General features: G+C 43.5%; 1 protein-coding gene across 1 annotated transcript in view; it reads left to right on the forward strand.

Annotated features, from left to right (window-relative positions):
- Positions 1 to 1391: 1391 nt before the first annotated feature.
- POLN (DNA polymerase nu) overlaps positions 1392 to 18398 on the forward strand; it is a 201008-nt gene continuing 184001 nt past the window's right edge. Inside the window, exons 1-2 of the mRNA XM_034772539.1 lie at positions 1392 to 1409; positions 3584 to 3780. Of these exons, the coding sequence (XP_034628430.1) occupies positions 1392 to 1409; positions 3584 to 3780 (215 nt within the window). The remainder of the gene's footprint in view (positions 1410 to 3583; positions 3781 to 18398) is intronic.

An 18398-nucleotide genomic window follows, 5' to 3' on the forward strand; every position in this document is an offset into this window, starting at 1 on the left:
ATATCTGCTTTTTTTCCTACAAACTGTCCAAAATCCCTTGGATTAATTGATTGCCCTTCTTTCCTCTTCATGCTACTCTTCCAAACTCTTCCTAGAATCTTGAAGTTCTAAGAGCTTTGAACTTGCCTTTTGTAGTAGGGTGTCCCAAAGATGTTTGTATTCAGCACATAATTAATCTGCTATGAAATGTTTCTTTTTTTGGTTCACTCTAGAATTTCTAGTAACACAAATTTCAGAATGTTTTAATAACTCTGCCAGAATTATTCAATTTTTAATAAGAAAGATTTTTGACTCATCAACTGCAACCCCAAGATATGTGTAGAAAACAATATAAGAAACTTGTTATAGATTAAAGAGAATTAAATGTGATTTCACACAATTATACCTTTTCTCTACTGTGTCCATTGGATCTGGATCCTGATGGGAGCAACAATTCTACTTGCTTTATACAGATATGTTTATAAATATTTATTTCATAAAGGGAAGAAAATTAAGACTGGCTATTTTTATAACTGCAGGTAACATTATTTTTAGTGTATAAATAACATTTTAAATATGTTTTGAACTGTAAAATTGTATTTGATAATTACCTTTCATGTTTAAATGTATTAGCATAGCCTCTGTTAAAAGTATTAAGTACTTTAAAATATTTGACTTTGTAAGTCTGCACTGTCTTTTTTGAACCCTATTAAATGTTTAATCATCTTCACTATAAACATCAATAAATCATATCAAGGGTAAAAACACTACAAGTTAATGGAATGTGTCCTCCTACACCCTTTATTAAAAAGAAAAAACACAATAAATGCATTTATGTCCGTAATATTAAGTGATTTAAATCCACAAACATAAGAATGTTTCAGGTTAATGGTGGGATTGGTTGTGACAAGCATAACATTTCTATATATTCTGATCCATGGTATATTGTAGCTTTTTGCCTGCCAAATTCTAAATCTAATCTAGATTTGCCACCTGAGATGAGACTGACCCCTTCCACAAGAGAAAAAGTTAGTCTACATTTAAAAAACCTCTTCCTCTAGGGAGAAGCTAAACACCTAAGGAACAATTTCTTGACTGTTGTTTTTCTACCCAAGGTAGGAAAAGAGGCTTGGTCATGACTACATTCTTGACCTGGGACATATCCTGGACAGAGAGGAGAAGCATTTGCAATGCCTATGGTCATGAGCTAAGATGAGTGGTTCCCTCTAAAGAGGGAGAAAACATTTCCTGTGTGGTGATAGAATTTGATTTGGACATATACTAGTGATGTGAAGGGAGCCAAGAGTGGCCAGTGAATAGTCAAGACCTCTGTATGGGAATAAGTTATTTAACCACTACTGAACTGCCAATTGTATTCACCAATACTATGGAGTTTGAACCCCAGTTGAGAGATGACCCCTAGAAATACTGTAAGGCACACTATGTAAATTTTTAGTATCAATCTTGTATATGGTTCAAAATGTTAGCCTATTGTCTGAATCTCCCCGTATAATTTATACTCATATAGTCTTCTCTACTGACATGAAGGATTTTGCTTCTCTTGCTCCCCAGTGGCCCATGTGATTACATTCTGTACTTGCGTTGCATCTAGATATTATAGAACGTGATTAAATGCAGGTCAATTGAAAGATAAGATTCCAGACCAGTAGTAATATATGTAGAGGTTTAAACATCCGAGAACAATTGAAAACCATTTGTCAAAAGCAGAGTTTAATGTCTTGTAATTTTTTTTTTTCTGGCAGTAGTTGTTTACTGATCTTTATTTTAGGAAAAATGCTGAACTTTGTCTCTAAATAATCCGCTCTTCTTTCCATCTTTTAATGATGTTTCAGCCTTCTGAGGTTTTTTCGCTTTTAGCCTTAAGACTTGAAAACTGTTTATAGAGGCTTGTGCTTTATTGTAAGGATAGAAAGTAATGAATATATGCATGCATTAATTTTAGATCTTCATTAGAAAACAATATGGGAGGTTTTTCAAAGACACATATGACATTGATTTGGAGTTCTTGTCAGACTGATTCTTAAAGGCACTGTGTGCTGCTGAATACACCTCTTAAAGGCTACGACCACCTCTTTTTGAAAATCTGGTAGTGTATCAAACTGTTTCAATCCATGCTTCAGTGCTTATTTCTCTTAAATTATTGACAGCTGCCAGTATTCATAAGAAACTGTTTGACAAACCAATGTGCATACATGGTAGTAGGGGAAAAATATCAGTTTGTATATTGATAGTAAAGTCTCTAGGTCAGTGGTTCTCAACCTATTGATCATTGTGGACCGCATATGCAGCTCTCTGTGTTATGTGGGCCACGTCCACACACACACACTATATATATATATTACTTGTATGTCTCTGAGGATGTTACATGAGCCGCAGCTGTGTGCTAATTGGGCTGCAAGCAGGCTGCAAGTTGAGAGCCACTGGTCTAGGTAGAGTGGATGTACTAGATATTATATATGCATTATCCATTCCATCTTTAGCCTTATGTAGTAGATGCTAATTGTTTCATGATCTTAATGTCTCTTGTATAATACACGTGATATCTTGTATTCAGGGTTGATGAGAAAAATGGAGAGTTACAAGGAGTACATAGGACATGACCTTTGTAAAGTGCCGCTATCAAATATTGCTCAAAGGATTATGTCAGCTATGCAGTCTGTTCCTTTAGAGGAAGCTCAGAATAGCAGAGAAGGTGGACAGAGTGAGTAACTTGTTCAGTTTTTAACTTAGTTGTGTATTATGTATTTTTGAAAATGGATTCTGAAAATGGAAAGACTTAAGGGAAAATTACCTTTCTAAACACTCACTTTTGCATCTTGGGTAAAAGTACAGNCAATCCAAAGCAGACTGGACCAATGCATGTTCATTTTTGTCATCTGAGTCAGATGCCACCAACAGAGGGTTGTTTTTTTTTATAACTCCAGCTACAACAGTGCCATGCGAATGCCTGTTCTCACTTTCAGGTGACAATGTAAATAAGAAGCGGGCAGCATTATTTCCTGTAAGTGTAAACAGACTTGTTTGTCGTAGTGATTGGCTGAACAAGAAGTAGGACTGAGTGGACTTGTAGACTCTAAAGTTTTACATTGTTTTGTTTTTGTTATGTAAAAAAAAATCTACGTATGTAAGTTGCATTTTCACAATAAAGAGATTGCACTACAGTAATTGTATTAGGTAAATTGAAAAATACAATTTCTTATCTTTTTTTACAGTGCAAATATTTGTAATAAAAATAATATAAAGCCCTGTACACTTTGTATTGTGTGCTGTAATTGAAATCAATATATTTGAAAATGTAGAAAAATATCCAAAAATATTTATAATATAAATTATTATTCTATTATTAACAGTGCAATTAAAACTACGATTAATCGCAACTAATTTTTAATCTAGTTAATTTGTTTTGCATTAATAGCTTGAGTTAATTGCCATTAATTGACGGCCCTAAAAATATGTTTGTTTTTTAAATAAATGTAATGTACGTAACACACTGCATCTAGGGAAATGTGGAAATTTCTATATAGAATTGCATAAAGCTGCTCAGTAGAAAAATATTACTCATCTTAATCAATTGTACTTATAGGGCCTAGTCTCATCAGTAAGAGGAATTGTTGTGTTAATAAAGAAACAGACAGACCAACTTTGTCCTTCGAAAGGCTCTTCAATTGTTAATCCAATTGTTTGGGATGCCTGTACCAGAAATGATAAGTGTATTTATTTAAAAATAGAGCACTCTTCTGTTTGGGAGCAACAGGAACAGACTCATAAGAAGTACATCAGGTGAGGGAACATACAGTAATCTCTTTGTTCTGTATGTGTGTAAATAGCAATGATGTTGATTGTCACTGTTGTCTAATACTACAACAAATGTGTAAGTAATTCTTCTTTGAGTGCTTATTTGCATATGTTCCATTTCTGGTGGTGTGCATATGCCCCATGTGTAGGGTGACTATATTTCCCAAAGGGAAAACGGGACACTGCGTGGGGCTGCTTGCCTAAGCCATACCCCCTCTCCCCCTGCATGTGGGGCTGTCCGTTCCGTGCCCTCTTCCCCCCCCGCACGTGGGGCTGGCCTGTGCCTTGCCTCCCCTCCCCCCAAGCACAGGATTGACCCGAGTTGCTGGCCCTAGCCCTGCGTCTGCTACGCACAGGGCTCTCATCTGAGCCCTGCCTGCTCCCCATGTGGGGCTGGTGTCACTCTTCGCCCGATCCCTGCTGCCTCCCGCAAGGCTGGCATCGCTGCTTGCCTGAACCCTGCCTTCCCCCACGCGGCTGGCATCACTGTTTGCCCAAACCGTGCCTGCCCCCTCCCCCCCTGGCTGGTGTCGCTGCTCGCCAGAGCCCTATTCACTCCCCCCGAAACACACACACATTCCTCTCTGCCCCTCTAGGGGTGCACGCCAAACTTTTGCCAAAAAAGTCAGGACGGCTGGGACAGGGCTTAAAAAAGGGACTGTCCTGGCCAAAACAGGGCTTATGGTCACACTACCCATGTGCTAGAGATCCAAATGCTTTAGCCAGCAATGTTGTTTGGTTGCATCTGCTCCCCTGGTGACCTCGAAGGTATAAAGGGGGTGGGGGGAGGCAAAGTGTCCAACTGGCCCTCCGTTCCTTTCAGCTGCTCCTGGATGTGAGACTGACCCAGACAGCAATGTCCACTCTTTTTCCAGTTGCATATTTTATTCTGACTTTGTAAATAGTTAATTATTTAGAGTAGATATTTAGTATAGTGATCAGTGTAATGTTTTAGTAGGTTTCAGCTTTCTCTAGGTTCATTTTTTACCCTGTATGGGAGTTGGGGATGGGTGAGTCTGGCATGATGTTGGGACAGAAAAAGCCAGGCTTTAAAGTGAGGGATATATAAAAGAAAAGTTGAAGAACTGTAAAATCCTTACAACGAGGACAACTAGATCTAGAGACATCGGGATGAAGTTGTTCCTTTTAGAGAAAGCTATAAAGCTGGTCTCTGAACTAGATGGGAGACAGGAACCCTCTAGTCTGGGATTGTCCTCAGGGAAAAGTTTCCTGTAACTGCCTTTATGTCTGGGGCCCTGCCTGCTCCTGCCTCTGTGGCTGTGAGCAGGGATAGGCATCACACCTCTCAGGAGCACAGAGGAAGATCTCTCAAGACTTCCTTAAAAGAAAGAGGATTGGTTCACTTCTTTGTCTCCAGGAAGAAGAGAGCTCTGAAAGCAGCCCCTCCCTTCTCTTTCCAGCAGGAGGCAGCCTGGAAAGGCTTCACTGGTGTCCATGTTATTGGACAATTGGTTGGTGAGAGGATCATCTCCAGAGCAGGTGCTCAGCAGTGTTCAGTACATCATACATCTGTTGTCCAGGGACTGAGAGGGAACATGGAAGTCTCACTTAATTCCAACACACAAGATAGTTTATTGGGACTCTAATCGATTCCATGATGGCTTGAGTGTACCTACTGCAGGGCAGATTCAACAATAGGTCAGAGTTGATAAATGAACTGCAAAACAAATTATGTACTACTTCAAGGACATGTCTCTGGTTTTAAGGTCACAAGGCTTCATGTACTCTGGTGACCCCAATTATAGATTTTTTTCTTTTCTTTCATAGATTCATAGATTCCAAGACTAGAAGGGACCATTGTGACAGTCTAGTTTGACTATCTGTATAACACAGGCCTTCTAGTACATATCTTTTAGAAAAACGTCTGATCTCGATTTAAAATTTCCAGTGACATTACAACCCTTGGTAAATTGTTCTAGTGATTAATTATTCTCACTGTTTAAAAAAATTACACTTTATTTGTAGTCTGAATTTTTGCCTATGTTCAACTTCCAGTCATTGTATCATGTTGTTCCTTTTTCTGCTGGATTGAAGAGCTCATTATCAAACATTTCTTCCCTGTGTAGGTACTTATAAACTGTAATCAAGTCACCTCTTAACCTTATCTTTTGCTCAGCTAAATACATTGAGCACCTTGAATCTGTCACTGTAGGGTATGTCTACCAATTCTTTAATCATGCTTGTGGCTCTCCTCTAGACTTGTTCCAGTTTAGTAACATCCTTCTTGAATTGTGGACACTAGAACTGGACACAGTATTCTTGCAGAGCCAAATACAAAGGTTAAAATAACCACTCTGCTCCTATTCGAGATTCCAAGGATAGCACTATCCCATTTGGGCAGTGTCATTCTGGGAGCTCATGTTCAGCTGTTGATACACCAGACTGTCTCTCTGTTGTCGTAAGGGGTGATAATGGATGGCTTATCACCCTGATGGTCACAATATAGATATGAGGGTACACATACCTCAAGAAGTTTTGAACTCCTTCAACTGGTGGAAAGATCCATATCAGGTCTGCAAGGGATGTCTGTTCTCCTCAGAATTTCCCACAAAGTCATTAGTGACTGATGTGTCGTTGCTGGAGTGTGCAGTACAGGGTCAATGGTCTCAAAGAGATGCTTGGGTTCATATCAGTGTCCTGGAGCTCAGAGCAATATGGCTTGCCTGCATGGCCTTTCTACCTCATATCAAATATCAGAGTGTACAGATGAGACTCAACAATACCACCACAATGTTTTATGTAAAGATACGTGGGAGCCATATCGGCAATCTTGTGCAGGGAAGCAATCGTTCTGTGGAATTGATGTATCCTGCACAACATAATACTAACTGTAGATCACCTTCCAGAACAATACAACATGCTGGCAGATAATCTAAGCAGACATATTTCTTCAAATAATAAATGGTCCTTAAAGGATTTGGCCATCAAGCCCATTTTCAATCAGTAGGTTGCACCCTGCATAGATTGTTTGCAGCTGACCAGAGCAAGAAATGCAAAGTATTTTGTTCCAAGGGAGGACAGAGTCTGAATTCTCAAGAAGATGCCTTTCTACTCCCCTGGATTCAGGCCATGTTGTATGTTTATCACCCAGTTCCTCTGACCCTACGTGTATTAAGGAAGGTCAGACCAGACAAGGCCTCAGTCATCCTAATAGCCCTAAACTGGCTCAGGCAATACTGGTTCAAAGAAATCAGAAATCTCTCTGACACCTCCGCCTCTGTTGATTCAGAGCAGAAAGCAGTCTCCGAGGACTGCAAAATGAAAATGTTTTTCATCCATTCAGTTAATTCTTCCCCATGAGAGACATCAGTCCTTCATATCGAGTATCTATTTGTTGGTTTGTTGCTAAGCTCATTACGTGTTTGTTTGGCTGCTATCTCTGCACATCATCCATCAATTTACGACCATCTCATCCTTCAGTTAAAAAGTTTGTGAAAAATTTGTCTTCTGAGAGTTTTTCCTTCAATAAGATAACATATTTTACTTTACTTACTTTTATCTTAGAATCTTAATGGGGTACTTATCTACTTGGTGGGGCCTCCATTTGAGCTATTAGCCTTGTGCTCATTACTCCTTTTTTCTATGAAGATGCCATTTTTTGTTGCAGTTATATCGGTAGGGCAGGGATTGGTAACTTTTGGCACGTGGCCTGCCAGGGTGCTTACACTGGTGGGCCGGGACGGTTTGTTTACCTGCCGCGTCTGCAGGTTCGACCGATCGCGGCTCCAACTGGCTGCGGTTTGCTGCTCCAGGCCAATGGGGGTGGCGGGAAGCGGCGGCCAGCATATTCCTCAGCCTGCGCTGCTTCCTGCAGCCCTATTGGCCTGGAGCAGTGAACCGCGGCCAGTAGGAGCCGTGATCAGCCGAACCTGCGGACACGGCAGGTAAACAAACCAGCCCGGCCCGCCAGCGTGCTTACCCTGGTGGGTCACGTGCCAAAGGTTGCCGATCCCTGTGGTAGGGCCTTATCAGTTTTATGGCTGTGAAAAACATGTCACAGACCGTGAAATCACATTTTTCGGGGAAAGGGTTATCCCCCCTGTGTTCCTGGGAGCACCCCAGTCAAGGGCTCCTAATTGCTAGTCCCGGCTTGGATGGCGAGACATAGGCAGCACAGAAGTGAGGGTGGCTATCCCGTGACCCTCCTACAACAGCTTTGCAATCCCCCCACGATCATCTTTTTTGGATCATGACCTCCATGTTTACAACACCGTGAAATTTCAGATGTAAACATCTGAAATCGTGACATTGAACAATTTTAAAATCCTCGGGCCTTGAAATTGGCCAAAATGGACTGTGAATTTGGTAGGGCCCTATACATCAGCATGCAGGGTCTGGGAATTGCAAGCTCTGATGATGGAAACCCCCATATATGATTTTTCAGTGTTAAAGTTACACTTTGGTCAAAACCTAAATTTCTTCCCAAGGTAATCTCTGACACATTTAAATCAGTCCATTCACTTACCTGTTTTTTCCCAAAGTCTCATTCAACTAAGTGTGAGGCTGTGTTACATACTCTGATGTTTTCCAAACTTTGTCTTGTAGGATTGCCAACTTTCTAATTGCACAAAATCGAATACCCTGGCCCCGCCCCTACCCCGTCCCTTCTCCAAGGCCCCGCCGCCCGCTCCCTCTATTCCCCCCTCCATCATTTACTTTCCCCCACTCTCGCTCACTTGTTCATCTTCACTGGGAATGGGGTGCAGGTGGGGGTGAGGGCTCCAGCTGAGGTTGCAGACTCTGAGGTGGGGCCGGGGATGAGGGGTTTCGGGGTGAAGGAGGGGTTGAGGGTGGGGCCAAGGGGTTCAGAGTGTGGGAGGGTGCTGAGGGTTGGGGTGCAGGGGGGGATGAAGGGTGTGGGCTCCAGGTGGTGCTGGCCTCAGATGGCCCCGGCATTTCTTGGGGACAGAGGAAGACCACACGGCTCCCAGGAAGTGGCAGCATGCGCTTCCGGCGCCTAGGCGGAGGGGCGGCCAGGTTGGCTCCATGCGCTACCCCCGCCCGCAGGCACTGCTCCCACCCGCAGGTGCAGTCCCAAGCACCGGCTCCACAGCTCCCATTGGCTGCAGCCACAGAGTTCCTGGCCAATTGGAGCTGTGGAGCTGGTGCTGTGGGCGGTGCCTGCACGCGGAGGCCCTCTGGCTGCCCCTCTGCCTAGGAGCTGGAGGGACATGCCGCCATTTCCTGGGAGCCACGCGGAGCTGCCAGGGTAGGCACTGACTCCATGGGTGCTCCAGGGCTGGAGCACTCACAGGGAAAAATTAGTGGATGCTCTGCACCCACCGGCAGCCAAGCTCCCCCTCCTCCGCGTCCCACCTCCTCCTCCTCCACCTCCTCCCCTGAGAGCGCAGCGTCCCTGCTCCTCTGCCTATCTCGTAGCGCTTCCTGCCTTGCCGCTGCCAAACAGCTGTTTGGCGGGAGCGGGAGGAGCGGGAACTTGGCGTGCACAGGGGAGGATACGGGGAAGATTTGGGGAAGGAGTCAGAATAGGGGCAGGGAGGTGGCGGAGTTGGGATGGGGGCTGGGTGGGGTGGAGTCGGGGCGGGGCCGGCGGCAAAGGGGAGTCAAGCATCCACCGGCGGGAGCAGAAGTCAGCACCTATGCTGCCTGCACAGAGCCTGCCTGCCCACCTGCAGCCAACTGGACTTTTAGCGGAGCTCCCAGGGTCCCTTTTCAACTGGGTGTTCCAGTGAAAAACCGGATGCCTGGCAACCCTCTCATTTTGTCTAGAACAAAACCATTCACAGAGTCCCCTAGGCTATTTATTTCTATTGCCAAGTCAGTCTTGACTCAATCTCCAGTTGGGTATATCACTGCATAAAGTTATGAGGTAGCCAGTTAAGAACTCCCAAATCATGTTAGGTGACTTTCTACTAGAGCAATGGTTCTCAAACTTATTTTGTTGTGCCCCCCTTCTTTGTGTCCAGGGTCATTTACACCTTTCCCACCCCCCCACAAGTACATATTCCACTGCCCAGCACTGAAGCAGAGTGGAGAACGGGCTGCAGCAGTGCAGAAGTAAGAGGACAGTGTGAAAAGTGATACTGATAAATATCACTTTTCATGGCAGGCTTAGTGCCCCATTGCCACTGTTACTTCTGTGCTGCTGCTTTCGACAGCCAGAGCCCTGCTGCTGCCTGCAGGTATGGGACTGGGGGAGTGTCGGGGGTGGGAAGAAGAGCCTGAGCCCAGGCTGCCTCCTGATGAAGGATTTGTATGTGGGGGTGGGGGGGAAGGAGAGCCCAAGCAGGAGGGAGTCCGGCAATCAGCCCTGGGCAGGAGGAGGTATGACTGTCCCCTTTATCCCCCCATCCCACCTCCCAGGTGTGTCCTAGCGGGATAACTGTAGTTGATATATGTAGGGCTACTACTTGTTGTAGTATATGTACTTTCACTAGCCAAAGCTGCTATACTTTAGGTCAGGAATCTCATTCAGATGCCCAGTTTGGGAAGGCTGTGTTGCTTTCTCTATTTAATTAGACTTGCAGTACCCTGCTCCATCTATTACCTACTGCTTGGGAACACATGTAAACAAGCATTCAAAATGGAAAGTAAAGTTACTTTTAGTAACTGGAGTTCTTAGAGATGTGTTGTTTACATGTGTTGCATAGCCCACTCTCTTTTTTCCCCACTACTGTTGAGACCAATAGCCTGGAGTTGATAGTGGTGCTGGGACTGAGGATGGTTGGTCACTTGGTCCCTTTTATATCACATAGGGAGAGGGTCTCGAGATCATCAGGGGAGCAGGTGTGACCAACAGACACTGCTGGCTAAAGCATTCCAATCTCCAGTGCATGGGGCACATATATACAACTAGAAGTGGAACACAGGTAAACAACACATCTTGAATAGCTCTAGATATTAAAGGTAAGTAACTTTCCTTTCCAATTTTATTTTTCTTGCCTATGGATGTTGTACTTAATTTCTGGGAGATTTTTGGTGGGCGTTCTTAAAGAGAACATATGAACAGGATTACAGCACAGCTTTTTGAACTGTATTAATAATTTGTTTTAATTTTTGAATAGAGTGGATTTTTTTAAAATAGCATTTAAGATTCCTGGGGATAGTCCTTAGCAGCCAGTAGCAATTTTTATAATAGTATAGATAAAAAGTTCAGTCTAAATTATAAGATAGCGTTGTTTAAAGTATAAATCTCTCTTCGCTATTGCCACTTAATTTTAAAGACTGCATTTATTTCTTTTAAATATCCAATTTTTCTAATTTAATCAAATTCCATTGTTAATTTATTTAAAAAATCTAGTATAATATTATATATATCAGACTTTGGAAGACACAGCACTTAGAATTCTAAGGGGACTAGAAGGTAATGTTAGTCAAATTTTTAAAATTTATTAGAATTTAGCTAATTTACCCTAATGACTGGGAGGTCTGTTGTGAATTACTGAATTTTGTAAACGAGCAAACAGTAAAAAACAAAACAACACAACAAAATCAGATTGTCAAAATTAATTATACTTTATAAAGTATAAGATCGGGGACAGGGACTTAGGTTCTGTCACAGTTCTTGAGTTAACTATATCAACGGGCAGGTTACTTTATTTGTTTGTCTCACTCTCTCCATCTATAAAATTGTAAATATAAAAGTGCTAATTGTTACTGTTCAGATTCTGCCAGTAATTTTAATGTAAATTATTATTGTTTAATACTTACACTGGGCACTGTGCTGTGCAATTCAGAAAAATAGAATAATCCCTTCCTTTAAAGAGCTTTCAAAAGTGAAGTTTTAGTAATATGAAATTCGAGCATCAGTTTTTCGTTCAGATTATAAATTGTGCAAGTCATCAGTGTACTACTGTATACAATAGTTCACCTCTATAAAACCAGCATATCATTTTAATATGGAATCATTAGCATTTAGACAAAACCTATATCTATTAGTCCACTGTTAGAGCTGGTCTACACTGGGGCTGTGGGGGGGGGATCGATCTAACATACGCAACTTCAGCTATGCGAATAGCGTAGCTGAAGTTGAAGTATCTTAGATCGAATTACCTGGGGTCCACACAGCGTGGGATCGACGGCCGCGGCTCCCCCGTCGACTGTGCTACCGCCGCTCGCTCTGGTAGAGTTCCGGAGTGGATGGAGAGCGCGTTCGGAGATCGATATATCGCGTCTTAACGATACGCGATATATCGATCCCGGATATATCGATTGCTACCTGCCGATACGGTGGGTAGTGAAGACGTACCCTTATTTAAAGCTTTGTTTACTATTAAGCACAATCTTTTTTGTCCATGAGAATTCCTTTTAGTGTCATCCTAGTTTTGATTCATAGCACAGTCTACATAAATCTCCCTGCTTTGTATAACTGTGCATAATAAATTCTTAAATACAGCACAGGCAAACAAACTGTAAACAGTTTGAGAAGGATGAAAAGTAGTGTGGTATGCTTATGCTATTCCCAAGGGATCTTATAGCAACAAGCAGGTTATATTTAAATATCACTTTGTATAGTGTTAAAATATTAACAATTTGTAGCTTTCAGTAACTGTTTAAATCATGATTTTACTAATCTGCCTGCATAAACTGCTGATTTAATTTATCGTAGCACCATTAGCATGGTTAAGTTTGTTATAAGAACAGGAGAACTTGTGGCACTTTAGAGACTAACAAATTTATTAGAGCATAAGCTTTCATGGGCTACAGCTCACTTCTTCGGATGCATAGAATGGAACATATATTGAGGATATATATATATATATATATATATATATACACACACACACACACACACACACACACACACATACAGAGAGCATGAACAGGTGGGAGTTGTCATACCATCAGGGGCTCGTTCACCTGCACATCTACCAATGTGATATATGCCATCGTGTGCCAGCAATGCCCCTTTGCCATGTACATTGGCCAAACCGGACAGTCTCTATGCAAAAGAATTAATGGACACAAATCTGACATCAGGAATCATAATACTCAAAAACCAGTGGGAGAACACTTTAACCTGTCTGGTCATTCAATGACAGACCTGCGGGTGGCTATCTTACAACAGAAAAACTTCAAAAACAGACTCCAATGAGAGACTGCTGAGCTGGAATTGATATACAAACTAGATACAATCAATTTAGGATTAAATAAGGACTGGGAATGGCTGAGCCATTACAAACATTGAATCTATCTCCCCTTGTAAGTATTCTCACACTTCTTATCAAACTGTCTGTACTGGGCTAGCTTGATTATCACTTCAAAAGTTTTTTTTCACTTACTTAATTGGCCTCTCAGAGTTGGTAAGACAACTCCCACCTGTTCATGCTCTCTGTATGTGTATATATATATCTCCTCAATATATGTTCCATTCTATGCATCCGAAGAAGTGGGCTGTAGTCCACGAAAGCTTATGCTCTAATAAATTTGTTAGTCTCTAAGGTGCCACAAGTACTCCTGTTCTTTTTGCAGATACAGACTAACACGGCTGCTACTCTGAAACCTAAGTTTGTTATGGAGTTGCCAGTTGTGGCTCCATAATAATGTTGTGTTGAGTTTTGCATTTAAAGTGGGATTTTTAACCCCTTTGTTGTATATGAAGAATACATCATATCCTTCCTAAAATTACATCTCTTTGAGTATAGAATTTTCTGAGCATTTATAAGTGAATCTGTTAATTAGAATCATAGAATATCAGGGTTGGAAGGGACCTCAAGAGGTCATCTAGTCCAACCCCCTGCTCAAAGCAGGACCAATTCCCAACTAAATCATCCCAGCCAGGGCTTTGTCAAGCCGGGCCTTAAAAACCTCCAAGGAAGGAGACTCCACCATTAGTCTAGGAGTGGTTAAGAAACGGGCCCTTAAAAAATTTAGCACCTGGTGTTGGATTTTATTTGAACTCAGATTCTCTTAATAAGAGAAAAATGCAGATGCTTCAAACCTCCAATATTTAAAACTCCTGACATTTTGTGTGTAGACCACATTGGATCATTTTTTTTTTTTAGGATTAGTAGTCATTTTTTTTATTATTCTTCATAACTGCAAGTTTCTTCTTCAAGGGAGGTTGAACACAATCAGGACACCCAGCATATATTAACTCTGCCCTGTAGTGACACCATGAGGAGGAAAAACACCTGTCTTTAAATATCAGTTTAAAGAAATCTGGGGCCACAAACACTAAAATGCCTTAATCATATGATCACTGTATGCTGCCACTACAGGACAAAGTTACATTGCTTTGGATGCTCTACTTGTATTTCCAAATCTTAACATGTTTGGATTTCTTTTGAGTTCAAGAATTTCCTTGATTTATACTGCTGGGTTGGGTGCTAATTACATCCTATAATGTATTTACCTTTAAATTGCTGATATGTTCTATCAACCTGGACTCCATTTTAACATCATTTCTTTGTCTGGGAATATAAATAAATTATACACTATTTTTGGAATGCTTAAACATCTCTTCTGAGTTTTGCAAATTCAAGAGTCACTGAAATATTTTTCTTTGAGTGCTGTCTCTGTGGGTGCTCCACTCCAGGTGACAGTACGTCCCGGCGCCGTTGATTGGAGATCTTCGGTAGCAGTGCCTAGTCAGGCCACGCATGTGCAGCTGCTGTCTTGCAGCATCGTTGGAGTCTGTTCAGCGTGTGCACACCGTGACCCCTCAGTTCCTTCTCTACCATCTTTGCCTGAAGACGGAGCTTGGGGCAGTGCTGTAGTTTCTTCCCCTATTGACAGAAAAATTCGATACGATTAACCCAGTTTTACCCTTCCCTTTAGATAAGTTAGTTAATAGTTTAAAAAACAAAACAAACCAACAACAAAAACAACCCTTTTCCCACCATTTTTTCCCCAAGTTCTCTGCTCCCTGTGGAGTGAAAACCCTGGTCCTCTTGTTTTTTATTTCAACATGCCAAGCTCTCCTGGTTTTAAAAGATGTGGCTCCTGCAAAGAGGCCATGCCGCGCTCAAGCGGACATTCACTCTGTGTGAGATGTCTCGGAAAGACGCACACTCCAGCCAAGTGCACCCACTGTAACAACTTGAAGGCGAGGGCCCAGTGTGACCGAGATCTGCACCTGAAAATGATCCTTATGGAGAACTCTCTCCTACCTGGATCGGAAAAGGACGTACTTAAACCTTCTCCCAAGTGCTTTCCATCCCGGTCGGAACTGACCAAGGGCATGGCTCCACCCTCTCAGGAGAAGAGGAAGCGAGCCTCAACCTCCCCACACAGGGAACCAAATGAAAAGAAGTGGTCCCCTGTGAGGTCACTATCAGCAGTGCCGACGGCCCTGAGAATCAGCACCTACAACTCTCCTGGCACCTCCGGCACCAGACGCACCGCCCACAAGACGAAGGAGTTGAGACATCAAACTACCCATGTCTTCTCCTTGGCGCTGACATATCAACATCCTCATCAGAACCGGCGCCAACCACACAGCCACCTCCAGTGCCAACACAAACCTCGGTACTGCCACCACCACCGGCACTGACACACCATCCAGCACCGGCAGATGGCACTGCAATAGGACCACCAGCACCCACTAAAGCAAAATACAAGACACCTAAACCACATGCCCTATCCAGTGCAATGGCCACCACGGGACCCACGGGCAGCTTATAAGGCCCAGTACGCTCGCACTTCCTCACCACCCAGGACACAACTTCAGTCCTCATTAGTATCCCCTGTGCTGCCTACATCCATGGCCACAGAGGACTTACCTGAGGAGCCCAAGAAAGAGGCCATACCTGAGATGGTGTCACCAGAACACGATTCTTTCTCGTCTCCAGATGAAGCTGTCATGCCACCTCCACCCACTCTGGCTGATGACTTCAGACAGTTTCAGGAGGTGTTCAAAAGAATAGCAATCAGCCAGGACATTCCATTAGAGGAGATTCAGGAGAAACAACACAAGCTCTTGAAAATTCTGCAACCCACTTCAGCATCAAAAATTGCGCTTCCTATAAATGATGCTATCCTAGAACCTGCTGAAAATATATGGCAGACCCCGGCTACCACTCCACCAACATGCAAGAGGGCAAATCGCAAATATTATGTCCCAGACAAGGGCATGGACTTCTTATTTGCCCACCCACAACCTAATTCCGGTGGTGGAAGCAGCAACTCACAGGGCAAAACAGCCTCAACACTGATCCACACCACAAGATAAGGACCACAAGCACCTAGACCTCCTAGGCCATAAGGTATATACATCGTCCACACTACCATTCAGAATAGCCAGCTACAGCACCCTCCTTACCAAGTATGTTTGTGACAACTGTGGCAAACTCTTTGATTATACCACAGATATACCAGAGGACAAAAGATCCCAATTCAAATTGGTCCTGGTTGAGGGGCAGCTGGTCACCAGAATGACCCTACGAGCTTCCCTGGACATGGCCAATACGGCAGTCCGTACTACAACTACTGCAGTAGTCATGTGCAGAGTCTCATGGCTATCGTCATCCAGCATCCCGAAGGAGCTCCGCTGCACTGAGGTTGTTCTCCAAAACCCTGGCAGTAGTCTCAGCTCACCTACACAAACAAGGGATCATATTTTTCCTATACCTGGATGAATGCCTCATCATAGATCATTCATACAAGGAGACAGAAACAATCACAAGACTCGCCATCAACTTCTTCCAGAGACTAGGACTGCAAATAAATTTTCAAAAATCCACTTTGCTACCCGTACAACTAGAGTCCGTCGGGGCCTATCTAGACTCAACTCAGGCCAAAGTCTCGCTACCTCACACCAGATTCCTGACCATCAAACACATCACAGACACTGTCGATCTGCCCAAGAATCGAGGCACTAACTTGCCTACAATTACTGGGTCACATGGCCGCCACCACGTTCGTGGTCAAATACGCCAGACTACATATGAGGTGCCTCCAGGGCTGGATGAGCTCAGTGTACAGATCCATGAATGGGAACTGAAGTCGACAGTCGCACAACAAATATTCCATCTATGGGGATTCCCGTCTATCGACCTATTTGCCACAACACAGAACCACAAATGCCCTCTCTTTTGCTCCAGAGTGGGGCTTGGCCCCACTTTCTGGGGGATGCTTTCCTGATTCGGTGGAACAAGACACTTATATACACATTCCCACTGATCCCACTAATACACAGGGTCCTACGCAAGGTCAGGGATGACAAAGCCAACATTATCTTAATTGCCCCAGCACGTATCCAGGCAGACCTGGTATCCTTATCTGCTGTGCGTCAGTCTGTCCTCCATGAACTCTCCCAATGAGATCGGACCTCCTATCCCAAGATGACAGTCAGATCCTCCATCCACAGCTGCAGAAGCTCCATCTCAAAGCGTGGCTCCTCCACGGTTCCAAGTTAGCCTGTTTGGAACAGGTCAAACACATTACTGAACAGCAGATGGGACTCCATGTGCAATATGTACCTTCAAAAGTGTAAATGTTTCTCCATATGGTGTCTGCAGAAAGGGCTCACTCCCTGCACTACACCCCTTCCTGTAGTGCTGGACTATCTGGTAGAGCTCGAGCACTCGGGGCAATCGTTCAGGTCTATAAAAGTGCATCTCACAGCAATTAATGCTTTCCACGATAAAATCAAAGGATTCTCAGCATTTATGCATCCAACCACCAAACACTTTATCACGGAGCTTTAGAGCCTTTACCCTGAAGTTCACCCTCCCATGCCCATGTGGGATCTGAACCTAGTCCTCTGGGGCCTCATGAGGCCTCCCTTTGAACCCCTCACTACCTGCTTTTTACTACACATGTCAGTGAAGGTAGCATTCTTAGCATCACATCGGCTAGAAGGGTGAATGAAATAAATGCAAATTCGAGTCACTGAAATATTTATTTCATTTCGTAAATCCCCTAGACTCTTTGTCTCTACAACTTAATGATCCAAGGGTGCCGCTATATCCAACAATGACTTTCCAAGTGGATATGGATTGTATTTGGTCATGCTACCAAACCCAGAACATAGAACCCCTGCCACAGTCCGGTCACAGTCTACTCAAGCCATGTCAGCAACCTGTGGCATTCCTGTATAAGGTACCCATTCTGGATATTTGCAAAGCGATCACATGGGTCTCAGGCCATACCTTTGCCAAGCATTATGCCATTACACAGGTCCCCAGGGCGGATGCCATAGTAGGCCTTACTGTCCTCTCCGCTGCTACCATGCACATAACTCCAAAGTCCCAACCATAGTGGGTACTGCTCTACATTCACCTGGAGTGGAGCACCCACAGGGACAGCACTCGAAGAAGGAGAAGGTTACTCACCTTGTGCAGTAACTGAGGTTCTTCGAGATGTGTGTCCCTGTGGGTGCTCCACAACCCACCCTCCTCCCCTTTACTTTGGAGCTCAAAAAAAGAGAACTCTACAGTAGAGAAGGAACTGAGGGGGTCGTGCTGTGCGTGCGGTGAACAGACTCCAACGATGCCGTGAGACAGCAGCTGCGCATGCGCAGCCTGGCTAGGCACTGCTATCGAAGATCTCCAATCAACGGCGCTGGGACGCACCATCACCTGGAGTGGAGCACCCACAGAGGGACACACATCTCAAAGAACCTCAGTTACTGCACAAGGTGAGTAACCTTCTCTTATGAAAACATATCAGCTAATGGT

The sequence above is a fragment of the Trachemys scripta genome, chromosome 5 (assembly GCF_013100865.1).
Source record: "Trachemys scripta elegans isolate TJP31775 chromosome 5, CAS_Tse_1.0, whole genome shotgun sequence".
Classification (NCBI taxonomy): domain Eukaryota; kingdom Metazoa; phylum Chordata; order Testudines; family Emydidae; genus Trachemys; species Trachemys scripta.